The sequence below is a fragment of the Debaryomyces fabryi genome (assembly GCF_001447935.2).
Source record: "Debaryomyces fabryi strain CBS 789 chromosome Unknown contig00111, whole genome shotgun sequence".
NCBI lineage: Eukaryota > Fungi > Ascomycota > Pichiomycetes > Serinales > Debaryomycetaceae > Debaryomyces > Debaryomyces fabryi.
Window position 1 is genome coordinate 1 of NW_015385537.1, and position 23238 is coordinate 23238.

The 23238-nt window shown below is 35.9% G+C and overlaps 15 protein-coding genes across 15 annotated transcripts; 8 read left to right on the plus strand and 7 right to left on the minus strand.

The window, feature by feature from the left end:
- Positions 1-899: 899 nt before the first annotated feature.
- On the minus strand, positions 900-2537 carry AC631_04277 (karyopherin alpha; the record flags this gene model as incomplete). The annotated part of the gene is made up of 1 exon (XM_015613106.1): positions 900-2537. The coding sequence occupies one exon, from the start codon at positions 2535-2537 to the stop codon at positions 900-902; it is 1638 nt and encodes a 545-aa protein (XP_015466047.1).
- A 375-nt stretch (positions 2538-2912) lies between these two features.
- Positions 2913-3575, plus strand: AC631_04278 (uncharacterized protein; the record flags this gene model as incomplete). Its single annotated transcript, XM_015613107.1, has 1 exon — positions 2913-3575. One exon carries the CDS (start codon positions 2913-2915, stop codon positions 3573-3575), a length of 663 nt encoding a protein of 220 aa, XP_015466048.1.
- A 319-nt stretch (positions 3576-3894) lies between these two features.
- AC631_04279 (uncharacterized protein) lies at positions 3895-5427 on the plus strand (the record flags this gene model as incomplete). Its single annotated transcript, XM_015613108.1, has 1 exon — positions 3895-5427. One exon carries the CDS (start codon positions 3895-3897, stop codon positions 5425-5427), a length of 1533 nt encoding a protein of 510 aa, XP_015466049.1.
- A 204-nt stretch (positions 5428-5631) lies between these two features.
- On the plus strand, positions 5632-6330 carry AC631_04280 (uncharacterized protein; the record flags this gene model as incomplete). The annotated part of the gene is made up of 1 exon (XM_015613109.1): positions 5632-6330. The coding sequence occupies one exon, from the start codon at positions 5632-5634 to the stop codon at positions 6328-6330; it is 699 nt and encodes a 232-aa protein (XP_015466050.1).
- Positions 6331-6444: 114 nt separating this feature from the next.
- Positions 6445-7200, minus strand: AC631_04281 (uncharacterized protein; the record flags this gene model as incomplete). Its single annotated transcript, XM_015613110.1, has 1 exon — positions 6445-7200. One exon carries the CDS (start codon positions 7198-7200, stop codon positions 6445-6447), a length of 756 nt encoding a protein of 251 aa, XP_015466051.1.
- Positions 7201-7378: 178 nt separating this feature from the next.
- Positions 7379-8836, plus strand: ECM14 (putative metallocarboxypeptidase; the record flags this gene model as incomplete). Its single annotated transcript, XM_015613111.1, has 1 exon — positions 7379-8836. One exon carries the CDS (start codon positions 7379-7381, stop codon positions 8834-8836), a length of 1458 nt encoding a protein of 485 aa, XP_015466052.1.
- Positions 8837-9138: 302 nt separating this feature from the next.
- AC631_04283 (uncharacterized protein) lies at positions 9139-9471 on the plus strand (the record flags this gene model as incomplete). Its single annotated transcript, XM_015613112.1, has 1 exon — positions 9139-9471. The coding sequence occupies one exon, from the start codon at positions 9139-9141 to the stop codon at positions 9469-9471; it is 333 nt and encodes a 110-aa protein (XP_015466053.1).
- Positions 9472-9729: 258 nt separating this feature from the next.
- On the minus strand, positions 9730-11271 carry AC631_04284 (uncharacterized protein; the record flags this gene model as incomplete). Its single annotated transcript, XM_015613113.1, has 1 exon — positions 9730-11271. One exon carries the CDS (start codon positions 11269-11271, stop codon positions 9730-9732), a length of 1542 nt encoding a protein of 513 aa, XP_015466054.1.
- A 2566-nt stretch (positions 11272-13837) lies between these two features.
- Positions 13838-14425, plus strand: AC631_04285 (uncharacterized protein; the record flags this gene model as incomplete). Its single annotated transcript, XM_015613114.1, has 1 exon — positions 13838-14425. One exon carries the CDS (start codon positions 13838-13840, stop codon positions 14423-14425), a length of 588 nt encoding a protein of 195 aa, XP_015466055.1.
- A 935-nt stretch (positions 14426-15360) lies between these two features.
- On the plus strand, positions 15361-15756 carry AC631_04286 (phosphatase regulator; the record flags this gene model as incomplete). Its single annotated transcript, XM_015613115.1, has 1 exon — positions 15361-15756. One exon carries the CDS (start codon positions 15361-15363, stop codon positions 15754-15756), a length of 396 nt encoding a protein of 131 aa, XP_015466056.1.
- A 477-nt stretch (positions 15757-16233) lies between these two features.
- AC631_04287 (uncharacterized protein) lies at positions 16234-16899 on the plus strand (the record flags this gene model as incomplete). The annotated part of the gene is made up of 1 exon (XM_015613116.1): positions 16234-16899. One exon carries the CDS (start codon positions 16234-16236, stop codon positions 16897-16899), a length of 666 nt encoding a protein of 221 aa, XP_015466057.1.
- A 121-nt stretch (positions 16900-17020) lies between these two features.
- On the minus strand, positions 17021-17596 carry NUO2 (Nuo2p; the record flags this gene model as incomplete). The annotated part of the gene is made up of 1 exon (XM_015613117.1): positions 17021-17596. The coding sequence occupies one exon, from the start codon at positions 17594-17596 to the stop codon at positions 17021-17023; it is 576 nt and encodes a 191-aa protein (XP_015466058.1).
- Positions 17597-17961: 365 nt separating this feature from the next.
- AC631_04289 (uncharacterized protein) lies at positions 17962-19005 on the minus strand (the record flags this gene model as incomplete). The annotated part of the gene is made up of 1 exon (XM_015613118.1): positions 17962-19005. The coding sequence occupies one exon, from the start codon at positions 19003-19005 to the stop codon at positions 17962-17964; it is 1044 nt and encodes a 347-aa protein (XP_015466059.1).
- A 175-nt stretch (positions 19006-19180) lies between these two features.
- AC631_04290 (metalloendopeptidase) lies at positions 19181-20839 on the minus strand (the record flags this gene model as incomplete). Its single annotated transcript, XM_015613119.1, has 1 exon — positions 19181-20839. One exon carries the CDS (start codon positions 20837-20839, stop codon positions 19181-19183), a length of 1659 nt encoding a protein of 552 aa, XP_015466060.1.
- Positions 20840-21232: 393 nt separating this feature from the next.
- On the minus strand, positions 21233-22939 carry THI6 (bifunctional hydroxyethylthiazole kinase/thiamine-phosphate diphosphorylase; the record flags this gene model as incomplete). The annotated part of the gene is made up of 1 exon (XM_015613120.1): positions 21233-22939. The coding sequence occupies one exon, from the start codon at positions 22937-22939 to the stop codon at positions 21233-21235; it is 1707 nt and encodes a 568-aa protein (XP_015466061.1).
- Between the last annotated feature and the right edge of the window lie 299 nt (positions 22940-23238).

A 23238-nucleotide genomic window follows, 5' to 3' on the forward strand; every position in this document is an offset into this window, starting at 1 on the left:
AGATGTGGTAGCTGGCTTGGTCTTGTCGAATCTACCGTCCTTATGGGTGTTAGTACCAGTGGCAGTAACAGTGACAGTAGAAGCTTCGTCCTTAGCAGCCGAAGCAACGGCTGCAGCAGATGTCAATCCAATTATAATACTAGATAATTTCATTTTAATATCCACCTATAAACTATTAGTATAAAGAAAAAATGAAAAAAAGCGGATTAATTTCATATTTAATAACAAAAATACACAGAATTTCCTTTTCCAAAATCTTTCGCACCGATACTGTGTACATTTTGCCGGTTTATCCTTCGCTACAATAAGCGCTCACCAGCACTGTATGCTCGCTAATTGAAAATTTTCAATAGGTTTTGACATACGATTATGTACAGATACAGATAAGTAATCTTGCCTGCAACATATAGTTTTAAATATTTATGCTAAGAAAATAGTAGTTCTGATGTCCCAATTGGTGATTGTAATCTTTTTTACCTACATTTAATAAGTACTTAATAAATAGTTTAAAGCTTATTGGTGAGAAGAAAAAAGAACTTGTGTCATATGATTATATAAGCTTTTGACATTCCCAAAAGATTAATTGCCTTTACTAATCGGGTTAAACTAGTCGGTTGGGTCGGTGGGATTAATAGCCGGAAATGAGGTAATTTATTTATTTGAGGTGTATGGATGTTCGTGCTGTACTGGCCTAGATATGAGAGATATTAAATTTATTAGAGATGCAGAAATATATACGTTAAATACGCTATACCAGAGATGAGAATTATAAGATCAAAAGTTATAATTTATAAATTATAAGTCGTACGTTATAGGTTATAAGATTATAAGATTATAGAGAAGATTGTATCATTACCAATGAGATAAATAACAATACAGTAGATTAAATAATTGAATTATTAAAATTGGAAGTTTTGTTGCTGTTGGTTTGGATCAACCCCGAAACCAAAAGCATCGCCATAAGCTTGAGGAGCAACGCCTTCATCATCAATTTGATCATCCTCCTCAGAAAAGTACTTTTCGATAATAGAGTAGGCCTTTTCGTAGATTTTTTCATTTTCGTTTGCTTGACATTCAAAGATCTTTTCCATACCACCAGCTTCCTCAATGTATAAGGCATTTTCGTTAACAGATGCATTTCTCGATTCTTTATCCATCTCACCCATCTTCAAGATATTTTCTAATGAGTCTAAAGTAACTTCAATAATCTTAGTATCAGCAACCGCCAATAAGTCACACAATGGCTTAATACATCCTTGGCTAACCAAGTAACGAATCTGGTCCGGTCTCGTCAAACCACCAGAAGAAGCATTCGATATCGCCCAACAAGCCTCTTTCTTGGTTTTGTAATCACCGTTTATCAACAACCTAATAATTTGAGGAATTAAGTTGGCATCAATAACAGCTTGAATTTGATCAGTATTACCAGCAGTGATATTAGAAATTGTCCAACATGCTTCCTTTCTAATAGTTTCTTTTGGAGAGTTTAATAACGGAGCTAATGCTGGCAATACTCCAGCGTTTATAACTATTTGAGTTTGAACATCATTACCAGTTACTATATTACCAATAGCCCTTAAAGCAGGAGTTTGAACTAAGGTTGATTCATGGCCTAATAATTCAACTAATCTATGCGGAATTCTAGCATCAACAACGGCCTGGATTGCTTCAGTTGTGCCATCAGATAAGTACGAAACAGCCCAACAAGCATCTACCAATGTTTCAGTATCAACAGAGTATATCAACTTTGCTAATGTTGGGATTGCCTGTTGAACAACCGACCAGTCTGGTTGAGGATTCTTACCTCTACATAAATTGGATAAGGTCCAAGTGGCAGTTCTAATCAATGACATTTTTGTACTGTTAAATAAAGACAAAACTGGAGCCATTGCATCACACGCTAAGACGAAATCTCTATAGTCAGCCAGGTCCCCTGCAACGTTACCCAAGGCCCATATGGCTTGTTCTTTCACTTCTAACGATTGAGAATATAACAATTGAACAAATAATGGTACAGCACCAGATTCAACGACAACTCTCGTTTGGTCTGAATTACCCGAAGCAATGTTGGTCAATGCCCATGCTGCTTCCAATTGTAACATATCCGGATGGCTATCCCTCATAAACTCCACTAACGTTGGAATAACCCCACATCTAATAACCAAGTTGATAGGTGGGTTGTGTTCACGAGACAATATCTGACGGAACTTCACAGTAGCCGCCAATTGGTTATCAAAATCTGACGCTTGGATCATTTCCATCATCTTTGGCAATTCTTGCTGTAACTTGTTGTAAAACTGATTTTCATCACTGTTGCTGTTGGCATTGAATTCATCCTCATCTTCTGAATCATTTCCTGCGGTCTCACTGTTGAAGTTTCTTCTTTTAGATAACACTTCTTCTCTCTTTTGCTTTCTCAAATCGACTTGATGCGTCTCTCTTCTTCTTCTCAATTCATCACTCTGGAAACGTCCCTTGTTCTTAAAATTAGTACGACGATATTCTGGAATAAATTTACTGGTAGTATCTGAGTCCATGATGGTTTGATTGATTTATCAATGGCGATACAAGCTTTAATATGCAATCTTACTATTACCGCTTTAAAAATTTTATGGATGGCGTTGTTTTCTTGAAGAAATGATAATTAGTTTTGTGTAATATTCGCTGGATGCCGATTACATAATCGAGATATACAAAAAAAAGTCCTAATACTACACGAAGGGCATAAATCATCTCATATAACTCCTATATAGCCACTTATAACGTCATTTTCAATGCTTAAACTCGGTATATCAAATAGAGTTTCCAGGCCTATAACGCTTATGCGTTATTTTAACGCATGTGCCGTACGAAACAAGAGTCACAATACAAGTTACAGACTGTCCGATTCCACGGTGAACAGTGATGAAATCATGTCAGAAAACGATCCTTGGTCCCCAACGTTGTTCAATGATATTGTGCATATTCGTAAACCGAATTCTATCAGAAACACTCCACTACCATCGAACTACAGACTATCATACCTGGCATTGTACGAGGCACCAGGAGCCAAGTATGTTGCCATGTTGAAAAGACTCACCCTAAGCTTTGCCGTTTTGGGGTGCTACGGAGCTAAGCTCTTCTACGAGTCGGTCCAGTTTGACGATATTTATGCCATTGCAACGTTGATTTCTTGCACTGCGCCCGCATACTTTGTACAAATTAAGACCCGGGACTACGTGACAAGGATATTCAGGTTATACGACAAGGAGAAACCCCAGACACTTGAAAACTTGTTGGCAGACGAAAAATTGATCATGGAAAAATTAAATGCTACCGGGGGAAAGACGTACAATGAACTTTTGACAATCACCGACAACAAGTCATTGAAGCTCGTAGATCCACCACGGTTTCCTTTATTGAGCCCATATGCATCGTGGGAGGAAGTGGAAAAGGAATCTGGTGTGAAGAGAAAATACTTTGTTGCTGATGATATTGGTGGGTTGAAAATGGACAGGCTTTGGGGCATTGTTGAGCATAATAGTAAGGTAGATAACGGGAGATATATTGAGCCGGAAGTATCTACTGATAAATAATTTTTTATAGAAAAATCTCTCTGAAGCGTTCATTCTGCTTGGAACCCCATGTATATATATATAATCGTTACGAATAACCCCCATATTGACCTCCATTAGTGGTCTTCTTCGGCTTTTGCAATCTCCAGATTTTATTGATTGGTAGATCACACGACCTTGATAAAATCGACTTTTCCTTTCACGCCCCTTCATATATGGTAAATATTGATTTGACATTTAAGCGATAAACCAATGTTTATCTGAAGCGGTGAAATTTCAGGAAGATTTGTATATATTGGACGATATCTTAAGGTTAAATTTGGAGATTTAAGGTTCAAACATGGTTAATTTTTTTGGTCCTCCGAAGACGCAGAGTTACTATAATCCAAATTCTCCGATACGGTCACATCCCGTTTTACGACACGGTAAAGATAAAGAAACGGAAAAGGATAAAGAGAATGATAAGGGCGATGAAAAGGGTGATGAAGACATAGAAACAGACTCGAAAGAAGAAAAAGAACACCAAACGACAGATGCACATATAAAGAAAGGGCGTGGGCATAAAAAAGGAAAGGACGAGCCAGAAACGGAAACAGAGGTCAATACTAGACTAAATGCGCTACTTTATCATACAAGCAATGAGACGGTGGATTTATACAAACTGGAGAATAATTCTTCAGATCTATTGGGAAGATTGTATTACGATGACTACGACTCAGATGCATTGAGTTCCCCTGATCCTTCGAGTCCATTGGCTTCCCCAAATGGAAGCTTTACACCTACCTCTGACTACTTTAATTCTATTTTGGCACATACTTCGGCGACATCACCTAGTATTGCGTCTACTCTAGGATCTCCATCGCCTTCTCCGAGCATCGGATCAAAGCTTATGGGTTCACAGTCATCTTCAGCTTTGGGCTCTTTAGCGACGCCAGGTTCTAGGGTTAGACCAGAAATGAAAAGAATTAAGTCATTTGAACGAGGAATTTCTTTCGATACGTCTACTGATAGTCATAGAAAATCGTTAACTTTTAAGGTTAAACATCCACACTTTAGATTTAGAAGAAATAACAAGACATTTTTGGCGGGGTTTGACAATGGCATAGAGTCGTTAAAGGCAATTGAATGGCTATTTGATGAGATGATTGTTCATGGTGATACCGTGATCATTTTGCAAGTTCTTGATGAGAAGCAACACGAATTCATTGACAAACGTCAAGCCAATAAAGCGCTTAACAAGATTGAAGTATTGAATACGCATTTTAAGAAAGTTTCGTTGGTATTTGAAGTGGTTATCGGTAAACCCCAAAAACTTCTAAAGAAGGCAATAGATGAGTATAGTCCGGCGATGATGATTATAGGTACTCGACATTATGGAGATAAAGCCAATGCAGGCCACTCCAAATTCTTCTCATCTAAGTCTTCCATGTCGAAGCACTTTTTAGAATGTGCATTAGTACCGGTAATTATAGTCAAACCAACTTACAACTACGTTGAATTACTTCAACACCCAATAGAGTCTGAGCTGTATTTCCAAGATTGGCTCAGCAGCATTGATATAAGCGGAACTTATACGAAAGACAAGCACAAACGTAAAACTAAATTAAATTTCGTCACTTCGTTAAGTCCGTCATCTTCCAGATCCAGTTCGTATACTGATATGTCGTCATTAGCACACTCCGAGAGAGGTAGGGCCATACCGTCTACGAAGGAAAACCAGCCTTTTAAAAAGGATATAGAAGACAGAGGAAGGCCACAGGCACCTTCTAACAAAGAAGACATTCCCAAATTCCTATTGAGCGAATCGAGATCGAGATCTAGATCCAGGTCCAAATCTAGAGATTTCTCCAGGATATTTGGACGTCATCATTAGACATTAGTAACGTATATAGTAATAATAATAAGTCTAACACTATACACATAGTTCGAGTGTGCGCGGGATCCGGTAATCAAATTTCATTAATTGACCACATTCTCACCGAGTCTCATGCATTTTGCAATTTTGTTTGCTTCACCCTTCGAAAATTTATTCTACTCTTCTTCAGTCTTCAGGTATAGAGATTTCTAATTCCATAATATGACACAAAGAGTTGTCGGGAACCCTATAATTACTTTTATTGACTTCTTGTCAATTGTAATCGGAGCATATGGATTTCATAGCACCATATTGACCCTACCATTACCACCGCATTTAGTTGATGCTGGACACTGGCAATTTTTAACAAATTTAAGCTTAGTATATTCACTTGCTGTATTCGTTGTTGGATTTATTGCTCATATCACCAAATCTGAAAGGCTCTTCAGTTTGAAAAATAATTTACATCCGATCGGGTTGGCTCTTGAATCAATTGTAACTATGGTTTATTGGCCATTAAGGTTGTTTTGTCTTCGTTTATTAGTTGAAGATACTTCACTTTATCCAATACCCATGTCAGCGGATTTAGCAATTCATTTAATGCCTGTGATCTCATTATTAATCGATTATCTTGTATTCATGCCAAGATGGAAAATTAGAACCAGGACCGCATTCGGTATTTGCTTTGCCCTTACTGCAGCTTATTGGTGTTTGTTAGAATACTTAGTTGACGTCGAGAATGGCAGTTCCTATCCGTATGCATTTTTAAACGTACCACACAACGGATTACGTGCCTTGATTTTTGTCATAGTAGGTGGTTCGGCATTCGTGCAGTTCTTACTTATGTCTAAGATTTATTCTGTACTTGTGAAAAGCCCACAAGATTCCACGATTGAAGATATAAGCAAAAAAGAGATATAGAATGATACATAAAGACTAGTGATTTAATTTTTTTTTCCTATAATTACTATATGAATTGTTATTATCAGAAAGATGTGTAGCACTAGCACTGATGTAGAGTGATAAACACAGATTTCAATCTAAGTGACGCTTGGTATTTGCTGTGACCCTTATTGAATGATAAAGAATAACATGGTTTATCAAACCAAGCCCAATAAACACAAACAACCAAGCAGTCCTATGTAAAAAGTCACTATCATTCAAGAAAGGATACGGAAATTTGGTGAGTCCATCCTTGTTTAAGACAGACGTATTTATTTCTATCAACGACCAATATAGCCCCAAAAATATCACCGAGAAGCCAAACGTGGCTGCGAAGTCAGTAGAATTCATATCTTGATTATTTCTTATCAAAAGTACATCTATAAGTAAAAATATATACGGGAATAAATGAATTTTTAAGTCTAATATCCATGAAACATCGAAGGATTTACCATTAAGCATATCAGGGCAGAACAAAATTATTGACCAATAAGTGACCGTTACAATGAACTCTAAATTGCAACACAAATTTTCAAGATTTTTAACATATTCTTCAAATTTCCCATACTTAATTCGAAGCACTTTCACTACGCTGGTACAAGTGATACAAATCATACATAAACATGTCACCAATAGTGAAGTATTTGTCAAAAATTGCCAATCACCACCTTTAATCAAGTGCGGAGGTAATGGTAACAAAATTGATTCCACCAATCCAGATACACATACATATAAGCCCCATAAGTTCCAACTTATCCTTAGGGCTAAGCGTTTGTCCAGCTCCATCTGTCTCTTCTTATTATCTTGATACTTTTTATCACTATCTATAGGCAAATTAAAAAATCCCATATAGCACGTGAATTTCAGTAACGGACTCTCAACTTATAATCCTTTCATGATAATTATATATCTATTTTCATTATAGTATACTACTAGAGTCAAGATGGTTGCTACTAAATTTAATATACTAGTTATGACGCTAGTGTGTTTTATCAGGGGGATATATAGTTGGCAATTTCCTTTTAAAATGGTAGACCATTTATCCCCACAAGCTAATCAATTCATGGATAAGATATTGGACCAATTTCAAGCAACATATCATAATCATGAAAAGACAGAATTTGAACATTATTCTACGATTCCGGATAATGAATTGCCAATAGAATTATTACAATATACAGATGATATTGTCGTTAGAGTCAACTTTACTGGAAATGATTGTTTAAGAAGATTTTTGTTAAGCAACGAAGGTGAAAGACGCCAAGAGATACAATACAAAGTTTGGAGTAGAAGTCATACACAAAGTTTTATTGATTTACAGATAAATGAAGATAATTTAATTAAATTGGTCGAAAGGTTTACCACCCCGGAGTATGAATTGAAGTACGATATAATCATAGAGGACTTAGCACAGAAGGTGTTCGAAACATATCCCAAAGATTATAAGAAACAAAAGAATATTAAGGGTAAAAAATTTGGCAAGAATTTTTACCAACATGAGGCTACAGCGGAGGTTGTTCAATCAATGGAAGTAGATGTATTTTCCGAATTATTCTTCAGAGAATATCGTCCCTTGGAGACTATCAACGCGTGGCTTGAAATAATAGAGCAAACATTCCCAGAAATTGTAACGTTGGAAGATATAGGACAGACTTTTGAACATAGATCATACAAAGTGGTACACTTTTCTGTGAAAAAAGACGGTGTTGTACACGGACAGAAGAAAACCGTTGTCATCACTGGTGGTGTTCACGCAAGAGAATGGATTTCAGTTTCATCAGTGTTGTATACTATTTATTCAATGCTTAACTATTATCAAGAAAATCCAACTATTTTTGACAATCTTGATTTCTTGTTTATTCCAGTCCTGAATCCTGACGGATACGAATACACGTGGAATGCTGATAGATTATGGAGAAAGAATCGACAAGAGACTATCTTACCGAGGTGCTTTGGAATTGATATCGATCATTCTTACGATTATCATTGGACATATTCTTCTGATTGGGCATGCGGTGAGGATTATTCCGGAGAAGCACCATTTGAAGCAATCGAATCAAAAATTTGGAACGATTACTTAAACGCAACTAACGATAATCATGAAATCTACGGATATATTGATTTACATTCATATTCACAGGAAATACTCTACCCATATGCTTACTCATGCAATGAAAATCCAAGAGACGAGGAAAATTTAATTGAATTAGCTTACGGTATTGCAAAGTCGATAAGGTTGCAGACAGGGAAGACATATAACGTTTTACCTGCTTGTCAAGATAAGGATCTGGATTTGCTTCCAGATTTAGGATCAGGAAGTGCCCTTGATTTTATGTATCATAATAAAGCATATTGGGCATATCAACTTAAATTAAGAGACAGTGGAAGTCATGGATTTTTATTACCCGGTAAATATATTATTCCTGTTGGTAAAGAAATCTACGCTGGTATTAGATACTTTTGTACTTTTGTTTTGAATGAATAAAGACCCGCAGAATTTTGTGCGATTAAAATTTTCAGGTATTTGTAGTTATCGTAAGCTATAGAATTCAGATTATAATGAGAGTTGTTATTCAAAAAGTTAAGCAAGCATCTGTAGTCGTAGATGATAAGGTCATCTCATCGTAAGTATTTGCAAATAATAAACATAAGCTACAAATGAATTGAGATTAACCGTGAAAGAATTAATAAGGGTCTAATGATTCTTGTCGGAATTTCAACCAAGGATACTTTGGAAGACGTAACTAGGCTAACAAAGAAATTATTGGGACTTAGAGTTTTGAAGACATGTCTAATCCACCACTGACTGAATCTGTACAAAAGTGGAATGGAAAACCATGGGCAAAAAGCTTACTTGATGATCCATCCTTGTCAGTTTTATCTGTGTCCCAATTTACGCTCTATGGTACTATAAAAAAGGGAACGAAACCGGATTTCCATAAAGCAGCTAAAGGTATGGATGCCCGAAGCTTGTATGATGAACTATTAAACCAATTGAGAATTGGATTAGGTAGTGAAGAAAGAGTAAAGGATGGACAATTTGGAGCTATGATGGATGTTTCCTTAACAAACGATGGACCAGTAACGATAATTTGGGATACCCAAGATTCATCTTTATAAATACCTGAACTAGTTAGACAATATTTATCACTTAGACAATTTAGATGCATATAGGTAGAAAAACAACAGTCTGTTTTAGACTCGATTTTACTACAGATAATTTTCACATTAAGTATTATTCTCATAAAATTCGCAAATTACGAATATATTATATCTAAAATATATAGATCTATTCTAAATCAATAGAAATAGCGAATGCAAATTCAAGCATCAAAAATAAATGAATAAAAACGAATAAAAGAACACCAGAATTAAATATTAGATGGCATTACTCACACATGAAAACACTGATCCGTAGGCATTAGCTTGATAGGAGAGGATAATACTTTGAATAGTAGCATATAATCCAGGTCCTAAAATATAAATCCCAATACCAATAAGGAATATATTTATAATAACTTCTACCTTTCCAACAGGTGTTGCTCTATGGAATATTTTAAACACTGATAACTTAGATTCACCTAGTTTAGAGTAATGTAAACGCTTCAACTTGAAGAATGCGACACCCCAGAAAACAAAACCGAACCAACAATCAAAAAGTGAGCACATTAAAGAAAGTAAATCGGAGAAGAAAGGAATAACTTCAGCAATAATGAAGGCAATGACCCAAAGAAAAAGATTCAAACCTATCCAGGTACCCCAACCAACAATAGTATGATTGTTTCTGTGAGCAGAATCTTTGTTGAAGATCTTAAGGAACAAGAATTGCGACGAAACATTACCGTATAACGAACCTAAGAAAAGGATTGTTGGTAAAGCGAATGAGAATGCAACCTTTTTATAGTTTCCAGACAATCCTCCGAAAGCTGGCGCAACCATGTAATCGTCACCCACATAGACATAGACAATAGCCCCACAAAGAGCGAATGTTATAACTTCACACAATGTAACAATGTACAACGCTTTCTTGAAATCCTTTGGTCTTTTCATTTGACTGATAAAAGATGGGTATGTGATTTGTCCAACAAAGGTATACACAATGTTCAAAAATGCAGACATTCCTTCAACGTAAGTGGTGCCCTTAGCAGGGAAAAGTCTCCAGCTGACAGCTTCTTTCAATTCGTCATACCCATTAGGATGTTCCTGAATACCAGCGAAAATCATCGAAAGAAGAACCGCAATGAACATAGTAATGGCACTAAAATATGCCACACTTGATAACGACGAAAAAGTCCTTGGCAAGGAAAGCAAAAAACATATTATCATGGTAACAACCGCGAAAACAATCGAACAGATTGTTGAATTATCACTAATAGTGTTGAAGTACTTTGCACCCGTCAAGACGTGCAATGCTTGAATTAAAGTATTATTAAGTAAAAACATCAAAGCAGTGACATACCACACTACCTTAGAACCAAAAAAAAGATGTTGTCCAATATCACAAACGTTGGTGACATGGGGGTATGCTGCAACATAGTCGGTGATGATCAAACCGGTGTACAACACGGTAAGCGATACAAACACTGTCAAGATCAAACCCGGCACTAATCCTAGAACCGAGTACGACCAAGGAAATGACATAATAGCCAAACAAATATACTCAGAGAACAACAACCCAGCAGTTTTTTGCCAAGAGCAATTCCTGTAGTTGATTTGATGTTGCGACTCTTCAATGATTTGTGCCTCGATAAACTCATCGTTGGCCAACTCTATGTCTTTTTCAGACATCTTTTCCTTGGCAAGATCTTGTTGTGATGCACTCAACTTGTCAAAATCCTTATCAAAAGGGCCACCGTACACTCCTGGCGAGTCACTAGAACTCCTATAATAACGACTATCTGGGTTAGAAATAGATCCCATTTTATGTCTATCTTTCCAATTCGTATCTAATCAAAATTGACTATAAATTATCAATGCAGTACAATCAACCAACGTAAAAGTACTGGTAGCGAGTGAAATAGTTTGTATGAACTAATTAATGTAATTCGATATACCAACTTATTCCATAAACCTTATTACTATATCTTCTAATTGTATCACAAATCTACAATTATAATAGTATAAAACGGTTTAAAATGCTTGAAAATGCTTGAAAATTCTTGGAAATACTTAGAGATTTCTTGACACTTGATATAATTTCCCCAAAAAAAATCCAGCGATCTTCAATACTTCACAAGCATATATATGGACATAATTATCGAAGGAGATGATCAAAAGAGTTTTCATAGCAGCCTAAAAGGGCTTCAAACATGAACGCAGGATTCAGAAATTTATGTAAAAAGAACTGTGGCTATTATAAAATAGCAATTAAGGCCACAATTGTCACATATTGCGCATGAGACATCCAAAAATTAGCTATAACCATACTTTAAACGGTGTGGCGTTATCAACACACGTCTTAGCGAAAGGGAAGGCGGATATGACATAAGATATTTCATCTGTCTAATTACGGCGAAATGAATAATTACCATCATCTAGGTTACGATAAGCGTTAGTTAAGCGAGTTGTAGCCGTGAGCTCGTAGTTGTCGATATTTGTGCCACGGCATAACAGGGTCATATAGGTATGCACTGTAATGATGCTTGTTCCACAAAAGCCCCGGGGTGCAATTTTTCAACGTACTGACGGAATTCGGCCGAGATTATTCTGGGCGATGATTTGCAATATAAAATTGGTGGGGAGTGATTGGTGGTTGAAAAGACGGCGTTAGAAACGGATGTATACCGCTGGGCCATGGAACATTTCCAGGTTAAATGCATCATGGGACTTCGGGAAATTAGCACCCTATAATCAACGCAAGTAATACAATTGCAAGTGCGGTTATGATCCATCCGTATTTAAGATTGTCGAGGTTGAACCTTTCTATGGGATCAAACTCGAAAGACGTGAAGAGGACATTAGTGGAGGGTGTAGTGCTGCTAAACCACGTAGGACGTATATAACTCAACAAACTGTAGTTTAAGCATCGTTGAAGCAATAAATTTGCTACTATGATAGTAATCGACACAAGAACGGAGTATTTGATTATATTCGGCGGTTGGTTGGTCAGCAGCTTCGAAGTATTCATGATTCTGTTATACAAATGCATAGGATTGATTCCAGCTTAGACGGTCTGTTTGTATATGGATTTTGCGAATGGCGGTATAGTAATATCGACGAAATATTTCGTGGAATTGGTATTTTAAATTATGCGTGCCAGAACTTAATAGCACGACTCGGGGTTTGGTAAGAAATCGATGCTCTTATTGTCTTGACTAGCTTACTTTCTAGAAAAGTTCTAGGAGTAAATAATTTGAAATATAGGACTTGTAGTGACGAATATTTGTAGATAATTTGGATTAAATGAATCGGTCGCTTTTTGATCGTCGATTAGCTCGAGTCACCGAATGCACAACCACGAATATATATTTTATATTTACCATAATAACATTCTAGATACTTGATAAGGACATCAGATAATTAGCATATCATTCTTTATAAATTCAACCAAGACCCTCCAACGCCTTCTTAAAGTGACATATAGAAATATCGTTAGAACTACGTAGCTAACCATTATCATTCCGCTAAGCATACTAGCCACCACCATCCGAATCATACTATACACTATATCTAATCCACAACATAGAAGTTTTACTAGTAACCATATATTACTATCCGGTACTTCGTTATATACAGAGTTAATTGCACTTATGAACGGAGGATTAAACATTTCAGGGTGAATTATAATCATTATTGGATTCCTAACATTAATTAAATCCTGTCGTATATTCCTTGCAAACTGTATGAAAATCGTATTGGAATACATATCTTTACTATATATATTGGTTATTCACATTCGTTCGTGCTTTCTGACGTTATCCTTATTGCAATGAATAAAAGAACATATCAGTCCGATAATACTGGTAAACGGCGCCGAGTGGACATTTGTATACTAAATTTACCTACCGATATTTTAATTATTTGTTTTCAACAATTATCGCCCATTGATATTACAAATCTTTCATGTGTGAATAAGCAACATCGAGAGGAGCTAGTTCGTTTTGCTTTCAATAAAATAAAATGTACGTGGTACGATTTGACAAAGCTAAAACCGTCTTCCATCATTGTCGGACTCAATCGATTTATATCGCAAGTACGTATAGTGGATAGCTATTCCTATGGCGAATGGCAAATTGATATTTTTCCTATTTTACGGACGTATTTTCCCAATTTGTCACGACTTCTAGTCAATTCATCCAGTTCCTCGAATTGGCTAAAATATAGAGAGAGTGCAGATATTGCTGGTTTAACACTATACTATGAGGCAGGACATCATGAATCGGAGGCGGCTGCTAATTTGATCTCCAGTTCCAATAATCCTAAACGTATCAGCCATAAATTGGCATCTACCAATGTAAAACTCTTCAATCTGTCTCACCTAGATAAAATGCCTAATTTGACAACCTTAACACTCAATAATTATCACTTCAATTGGGAGAATGAAACAGGCTTACACCTTACTCATCTAAGTAAGTTATTCCTTGTTGATTGTACTTGGGAATACCCCTTTGATTTAAGTCAATTTAATATTAATAACTCGTTGAATAAATTATTCATCCAGTATACAAATAATAACTCATTCATATTACTGGAACGATTTACCAAATTCCTAGAAAATCCTACAAATTCTCAATATACTGCTATACAAGAATTATCAATTTTATTTACCAACTTTGATCAGCTGTGGCTAAAACCTTTATCAACCAAACAGTTGGCCAGATTTATTGGAAATCACTTCCCTGATTTAATATATCTAAGGCTCTCTGGGTGGCTCTTAAATTTGAAAAATTTCAATTCTTATATGAGTTTACTTGAAGACAATAATTTGAAAGTATTGGACTTATGTGTTACCGATTCCTCATCTACACCCAATAATGACAAATTAATTCGTGATATTCTTCAAAACTCAAAAACCCATTTTCCTTGGATGAAATTGGTGTTACGAACTTCACTCCACCATTTGTCACACCACTAATTTCTGCTACATAGATAGCTTATCCAACTCTTTATCTAGCTCTTTTGCATCCTTTAATTTTATCCTGTATATAAAACGAAATGTATTTCATTTCAACAGATTTGACTTACAGACCTTAATCTTAATCATTCATCATGGTACAATTAATTGCTGCATTGTATGTGGTGCTAGGCGTGTTGCCGTTTCTAGTTACTGCAAACACTGAAACGTATTTGCTACAAGTTCCCCATTATTTTAGTATTCCTTCCCACCCCAACGCCATAAATCCTCACGACTTGCATCATCGATCTGTTCATACTTTAAATAAGACCCATTCAGTTTTATTAGATTTTCCCATCCGAAACATTCCACCATCCGATAATATCTCCAATGCTGTATCATTGGTCTACAATCCACTATTACATCCGCCACAAAAGCTCTTGGTTAGATTGAATAATTACCATGATGAAACTTTTAAATCAGACGATTTGCTCTACATAAAGATATGTTGGCCCGCCATTACTCCAGTTGATTTTCGCATTGATCATTCCTTTTATAAGTTATCTGACTTGCGCTTAGAACATACTGAAGACCCCTTCGACATATACCTTGAAGTTGAAATTTCAAGTGACATCCATACCTACAGCACTCAGTATTACGATTCTATCGAGGAAATTCAATTTCAGCTCTACATTACAAAAATGCCTTGTAAATGGATTCCAATACCATTGGAGTTGTATGCTTACATAGTCTACATGGTAGATCTTTCCATCTTACTAGTAACCATAGTTCCATGGCTCTTCGGTATACTATTTACGTAGACCAGCTAAAAGTACAATATTTGGTCACGTGATACTATTATCTCCTTAAAACTGGTCAGTTAGAATTCGATAGCCATTATCTATATAGAATCTATTACCATCTAGGTTATTGAACAAAGAATTTAGTAAATAAATATGTCAATGCATGAAGATGATCCCTTGGGACCACCCAAGAATACACAGGGGTTGGATTTATCTAAATTATCTCCTCAAGAATTAAGAATTTACAAGATGTACGGGAAATTACCCACGACTCAGCAAATATTGACTTCTAAATTCCAAGATAAAAAATACTTTGACAGTGGAGACTATGCCATGCAAAAGCAAATGGGATCTTCGAATAAGGGTATTCCAGGCGGAATTCCTATGAAGCATCCAAACGCTGAGAAGGTGAAAGAAATTTATAATAGAAATTCGATCAGTGGCAGTAATGCGGGTATATTGTACAACGGTAAGCTGAGTTTGCTTAATGAATCGACTCCAAATAGCGCAGGAATAGAGGAGGAGGAAGAAGGTGAGACATCAAAATGAATGATAGTGGTCAGTCTGACAATCGGCAAGCGTGCGATTGAGCGATTGTTCATTAAAACAGAATCGGTGATTAGGCCTGTGGCATATTGACGAGTTGGTTTGCCGGTCATATTTATTTCGAGGCAGAATTGGTCTTGCTAAATAAGCTTGTTCTAACTTCTTGCATAACTTACGCTGCTTGTGCTGAGAGTTTCTATCGTACACCATTTCACTCAAACTTTCGAATAAAGGTTTCGTTAGTATGCGTATCAGCAAAGATACGTATTCAATTATGATTTTTGTTATTGTTTGACATTTTCTCATGACGTAGTCAAAATATCGGTAAATTATTACCATTCTATATAGCCTAATTAATTCAATATACTTGCAAATATGAAAAATCAAATTGGTATTTATATGTATCCTGTACATTAAGTAATAAATCATATTAATTGATATTTAGTACTGCTTTCCAAGCTGCAGAGCCTATTAAGAGATATGATCAAAGATGGCAGAATCACCAACTGTCAGTTCAATGATCATATTGATGAGTTTAATGAACTTTTATTGCAAAATTTAAGGTTAGTTACATCGAATTCGAATTCAGAAATATCAGATGCAAATTTTGATATTATCAATAATTATAAAAAGGAATTGAATTTAAACACGAAGATCCAGAAAAAGATTTACATGCTAACAAGAATATGTATTTCTGGATTTTCTTTACCTACCAGTTTGCTTGTCGATTTCACGATATCATATGACGATTTTTATATGGTTCCTGTATTATATTTCCGTGTATTTCAAGATAGCAGTAGATCGATTGGAGGAAATATAGATGAAGCAGGAGTAACTCCAATTACGTCTACAGAAGAACTTATTTCTAACTATTATTCAGTTTTAAACTTAAACGATGATCTGAATTTGGGTCCAACCATAACTTTGGATTCACATCATTTAATATATGACAGCAGTGTCTGGTTTTACATACATCCTTGTGAAACTTTACGTACGTTAAAAGAATTTATGGAAGCTGATAATATTCTGTTCACTTGTGATAGTGAACAGGCTCAAGTTCTAAAATATCTATGTATTTGGTATGCAACTTATGGTCTTGGTGGAATATTTCCATCCATCAGTTTAAGACTTAGTCTACAAGTGTAATAATGAACCTATGTGTTATTAATGTAAATAACTAAAACATATTAAATAAACTAAAATCTGTATGATGAATAATGTAAGTGAAGAAAAAGATGCAGCCAACTATGGTAAGAATTATGAATATCTATTGTTGAGGTTTAGCTTCAGTAAACATACGACATGGGTAATTGTCGGTAAACATACCATGTTGAGGTTCTTGCAAAATGGTCCAGTGAAACTTCTTTAAAGATGGAGCAACAATTGGTTCACCTTCCTTACCCAATAATTCACCCCTAAGAACGGATGGGGAAACAGAGTTTAAAGTGGTGGACAAACTGACTTCTTGGGATGGATCAATAAATACAGATAATTCCTTGGTACCTTTGTCTCCGATGGAAATTCTTGGGTTTTCTGCCGATCCTAATTGCAACAATCCCGAAACCTTGGTTTGGTTGAAGCCGTGTACTTGAGGATAGTTTCTTCTGTAATCCCTCTTATAAAATGGGTTCCCCTTGATATCACCAGCTGGGAAGGTTACAGGGTTTCCGTAGTTCTTCCCGTCTTCGATACGATCACCTGGAGGTGACTTTCTGTAGAGCGAAACAATTGGGTTACCTGAAGATCTGTTTGGGACTAAGGACAATACCTTTCTTAATTTTTCCCAGACACCGGTCGAGCCAGTTGTGTATTTCTTCCAGACTGGAACAGGACCTCCTGACATTTCTTAGTAGTTAGATATTATATTGATATCTTTCAATTATACCTAGTATCGTTTTGAATTATTCGCTAAGTTGATTATTGGATGAAATTTATTTAATGTTACACAAAACCATTTTTATATTAACCAATCAATTTGGTTCCAACAATAATGCACCAGTATATATAGGAAGTACTAGCAGCGCAAGATCTACACCCTTACATCGCATTCGAGGATAAGGTCAAGCGTTTGCAACTGGTTTGTGGAAATTATGCATTGAAATTTAAATTGTATAATATATAAAGTATATAGGGCAGATATTTGCATCTAAGCAACATAAATTATTAAGAATATAATGTTCGACAGAATAAATATGACGTAGGTTACAGTCAATGTCCAAATAACCCTCTTCCAAGTTTACCAAAAATAATCAAACCGCAAAAGAAAAAACTTCCAACGTATAACCAAATTGCTATAAAATCATCATCTTTGCCTATTTGAAAAAATTGATTTGCATATTGCACCACCAATTCATAGTTTTGCATGTATACGCACAAACAAGCTAAAGTTGCAATCAACAAACTGGATAAGAACCCGCTTATGGTACCATCCAACAATAACCACAATCCAGGGTTCAACAAGGACCAGATCATCAGTACCTGCAAAGATGAGCTCCATTCAATCTTACGTACGGCATATGAAATACCCAAAAACGTAACCAATGCTCTTACTAAGTCGTTGAATAAGTGTGCGTCCCTGTTTCTACTTGAATTAGGATCTGAAGATAATAATCTCTTGGTCAAAGACGCTGGAAGAATGCAATCCATCATGGGATGAATGAGACTCATAATTAATCCCTGGATTGACAATGCGAGAAAGTTGTCTATCCAATTAATTGAATATGTGTTTGCTGTTGTATAGCTTGAAAATGGTTTCAATTTATGAATAAAGTTCGATAAAAACATATTAGTGATGAACAATGGTTCGTATGTCAATTTGCTCACTTGAATATGGTTATTGTGGATATGTTTGGACGTCTCGTTGTATAAATAAGCAGCTCCCGCTAATATCACTACCTTAATAAAAGTCTTGATCCATCTAATAATAACTGGCACTTCTGTCCTTCTGGAACCCTTCGGACCACTCGCCACAGGAGATTCTCCATCAATGTTTTGTTTTCGAGGTGAATTTATGTATAACTTTGAACCTTCGATATATTCATCAACATCTTCACTTTCTTTGTTCAAATTAAGTAACGAATTATCATTGTAGATCCCGTACAAGGATGGTTTTGTCAAATTAACTACTGAATCTGTTTTCTCCATCACGTTCGGTGTAGATGTTCCTGAATTCGAGACAGAATTTAGCATGTTCTTGAGGCTGGTACTAGAAAATACTCTATTTTTAAATGAATTGGGAGTCGAAGCTGACATTTTCTATAATTTTATTATTATTTATTATTATAAAAGGATTATGTAAAGAATACTACGTTAGAATTGTTCATTCATTTCCTATCTATTGACAATTTTAAATCCGCATTAATGTCACGCGCTATTTTTATCGACCCATAACTCTACAGATAAATACTGAATTAATATACATAATTGTTCAATGCTTGTTAAATAAATCTTCGAAATTAATCGATTTAACCGTCTTCTTCATCAATTCTTGTTGTTCACTATTTTTTGATGTTTTTTTAGCATTTTTTGCAGTCTTACTAGAGTCTTTTAAGGCATCCTTCTTTTTCTCACTTTTTCTTCTCTTGGATTCCATCTTAGCCTGCTCAGATGTATTCTTGTTAGATATTTTTGTACTGCTTTCTCGTTGTGTTACTTGGGTGTGGTTCTGTTTTGAATCACCTTTCGGTGAGCTATTTTGTTTCACGTGGGTTGTTTCTTGTGCCAGATTATCTGTTTTCGGTTGTACATTAATGGATTCGAGCGATATTTCTTCGTTTAGCAACGGCAGAGGATTCGAAACATGGATCTTGTCACCTTTTTTTAATATTTGATCAAAATCCAAGTCCGCCACTAGCTTTCTTCTTGGATACTTATCGCTGTTTCCCTCGTAAATGAAGGTTCTTCCATATGACGGTGAGACCGAATACTGTATGGGTTCGTTATTGTCCTCTTCTTGAGCATCTGTGACAGTAAACATATGTTGAGTTTTGTCGTCAAGTGACGGTAGAAGGCTCGGAACAGATTGTTTGGTGTCTACGGTACTCTTCTTTCCTTCGTCTTCAGCTAGCCGTAATTTACTTGCATTCATTATTGTAGGATCAGTTGTGGTGGTTACTTGCATAATTGACGTGGTGCCTTCTTGAGGTGTTTCCTTTTCGCATCCCTCGATGACAATAATTTCATCTTCTTCGATCAATTTTCCATCGTATTCTTCGTTGGTTAAGTCTATAACTTCTTTGTATTCTGAATCTTCCTTGTCTAGCAAGTTTTTCTTACTCGGCGTTTGGTGCGGTTTCAGCCTACTCTCGGCTTGTTCTCCATTTTCGTCTTCTTCTTCTTCAACCATTTCAATATCCAAATCATCGTTATCAGGTTCGATATCCTTGGTATCAGCTCCTACTGTAGGACACCACTTTGAGTCTTTGAGACGTCTTTCGGTGGCCTCCAAGATTAATCTGCGAAGTGCTGCAGGATCTGTAGGCATCTTAGATTTGTCCATTCGATTACTTACTGCCGAAGAGCCTAGTTTTCTAGACTCCGATTTAAACTTATGGGCACTTAGCACCGCTATTCTCTTCTCTCTCACAGAAATGTATCCACCTCTAGGATTATATTTACCTCCTAGTGTCTGTTCTTCGCAAACATAGTTCGTCTTCGCCAAAGTTCCATATTGAATATTTTCAAAATCTTTCTTTAGCCCATCCAAGAACTTGTAAAATTTGGCATCATGAGGACCGTATAAATTATGCGTCAACTCGTGCAACATGGTGCCTATTATATCACCCAACGGGTAGAACAGTTTATCATTCGAATGGTATCGAAGCCGTATTAAAATCTTCTGCCCCCGATTAACATTAAGTCCCAATAAATTAGGATTTTTAGGATACATCTCGCAGAGTGTTCCTACTTTAAAATTATTCATATGCAATATTGGGGCTACCAGCTTGGCTACTTGATGTAATAAAGAATTCGCATACTCTTGGTCTGAAAACCTCTTTAATGACCCGATTTTCGATATGTTTGCGGTTGGAGATGGTTTATCAACCGCCTTAGTCCGTTTATTGCTAGTCCGACCTTGAAGAACCATATCATACCTCTTTCAAAGTCTAGTATCTTACTTAAAAGTAAATAGATAAGCCTTATATGTTTTTAATTTTGAACCTGCACTTGATAAAATAATTTGCACGTTAGTGTTATCAGGATTTTTTTCTTTTTGCATCCCCCAAGGTATATGATATCACTTCCTTTCATAGATTTATCATCGAATTATATATAAAAATTATATGGCTGAACGTATCATGATCTATTCTTAGTGATCATGAAATTGGTGAAATGAATTTTTGTTTTGAATTTTTCTTAATTTTTCTTAATTTTCACATTTTTTGTAAAATTCTGGTTAAACATTACTTTATATATATATTTAGTTATACAGAGCATAATAAACTATATTCATATTGAAATTATTCTACATACATCAGGATTAATAGCTATAATAACAATCATAATCATAATCATTATAGGCACGGGTTTTATAATACATTGCTTTTGGGTCGTCCTGTAAGTGCAAATGAGCTTCATGTTCAAGCTTATCCAAGAATTTAATCATAAACGTACCAGGTGCAGAGACTATGTCTCTACCAACTTCAAATCCACATTTATTATAAAAATTAACAGCTCCAACAACAGCGTCAAATAGATTGAACGTTGCGTTAGAACTGCCATCGGCCTTGGCTGCAACAAACGCTGCAATGGTACTACCTAAAGAACAACCAGTACCTGTGATGGAACTCATAATTCTATGCCCCCCTGGTATCTGAACTTGTGCTACACCAAATTTCTCATCAGGCAAAGAAACATCATGAATATTTTGGGAATCGCTATTGAAACCTGTACCATCAAATACATAGTTCACAGCACCAGTAACGACTACAACTACTCTGAAATCCTGTGCCACTTCTCTACCAATTTTTTTTATATCAGCTTCGCTAACCTCAGCAACTGAATCCACCCCACGCATTAACAAGTTATTCTCATTGGTGTGTGAAACTTGATATTTACTGGTGAGCTTCCATAATGCCAGAATTTCACCAACATTACCTTTTATTACAGAAAATTGACCAGCATTAAGTAATTCTTTGCAGCATTCAAGTCTTGGTGTCGACGCACCAGCGGCTACTGGATCAAATATTATATGCTTTCCATGCTTGTTGTAGACAGAAATCGCACGTTTGAAGATTTCCATTTGACCTGCCGATGGTGTCCCTAGATTCAACACTAATGCAAGATTAGGAATCAGCGAAGCAAACTCTTCAAATTCGTCAGGAAACTCGGACATGATCGGCGATGCCCCAATTGACAAAGTAACATTGGCACTAAAATTTTTGACGACGTTATTGGTAATGTGGTGGATTAAGGGCTTTGATTCTACAACTTGCTTGATCTTTTCACTGGTCTTAATGTAGAAGCATTGATTATTAATATCCTTCACCCATGGTACGGAAGACTTTATAACATTTTCAAGCTCTATAGTAGATCTTGCTGCATTTTTGCTTGCCATAATGCATGAAACTACTGCTACACCATTTAATGACTGCCCTTGAATTGCTGACTGATATAATACCTTTGATGCATTACTTTCATTAATGCCTCCAATAGCTACGCAGCTAATATAATTGTTTCCTTGTTTTGTATTATGCGCCTTCAAAACTTGAAGCATCTTCCTAATACCTATTGGTCCTGTTCCTTGTGGAACCAGAACGTTTGTTTTAGTATTCGTTTTATAAACGGTACCCAAACCAACGTAATCGGCGACTCCTTCTTTACAAACAGCTTCTACTTCACTTGGAAAAGAGCAACTAACTCCAACAATCTTATTAGGTCCTATCAATTTTCTAACAATTGATGCGGGCATATCATCTTGTCCCACATGAACACCTTCAGCATCAATTGCCAAAGCTACATCAACTCTATCATTGATAATTAGAGGGATTCCTTTTTTCAAAGTCAATTTGTGAACCTGAGATGCTCTTTCAATGAAATCAAGTGTCAGCATATTTTTTTCACGTAACTGAACTATAGTAGCTCCATTATTAATAGAATCCTCGACTTGTTTCAAGAAGGTAGAACCTTCTGGAATCATAGTCGAGTCAGTAACTAAGTACAAAGTATAATCGATACGAGAAACCATATCTTATGTGTTAGATGGATGTATTTTCATCTCTCTTTATTGGCATATTAAGCAGATTTAAGTATGTAGCGATTGCGCAGTTGGAGATATATAAGCGCATAGTTAAAGTATTCAGTTACAAGAATTATATGGGTCTGATATGCTAAATGCAATAAAATTATTCTATTTTATATGTATTTATATAAGTATCGATTTCTCTGTACATATAATCAATTCAATGCATTGTTTCGTAAAATGAGTCTATTGGAATGTAAGTTTTTGATCCGTTTAAAAACAATATGGTTACATATTCTTGTAAT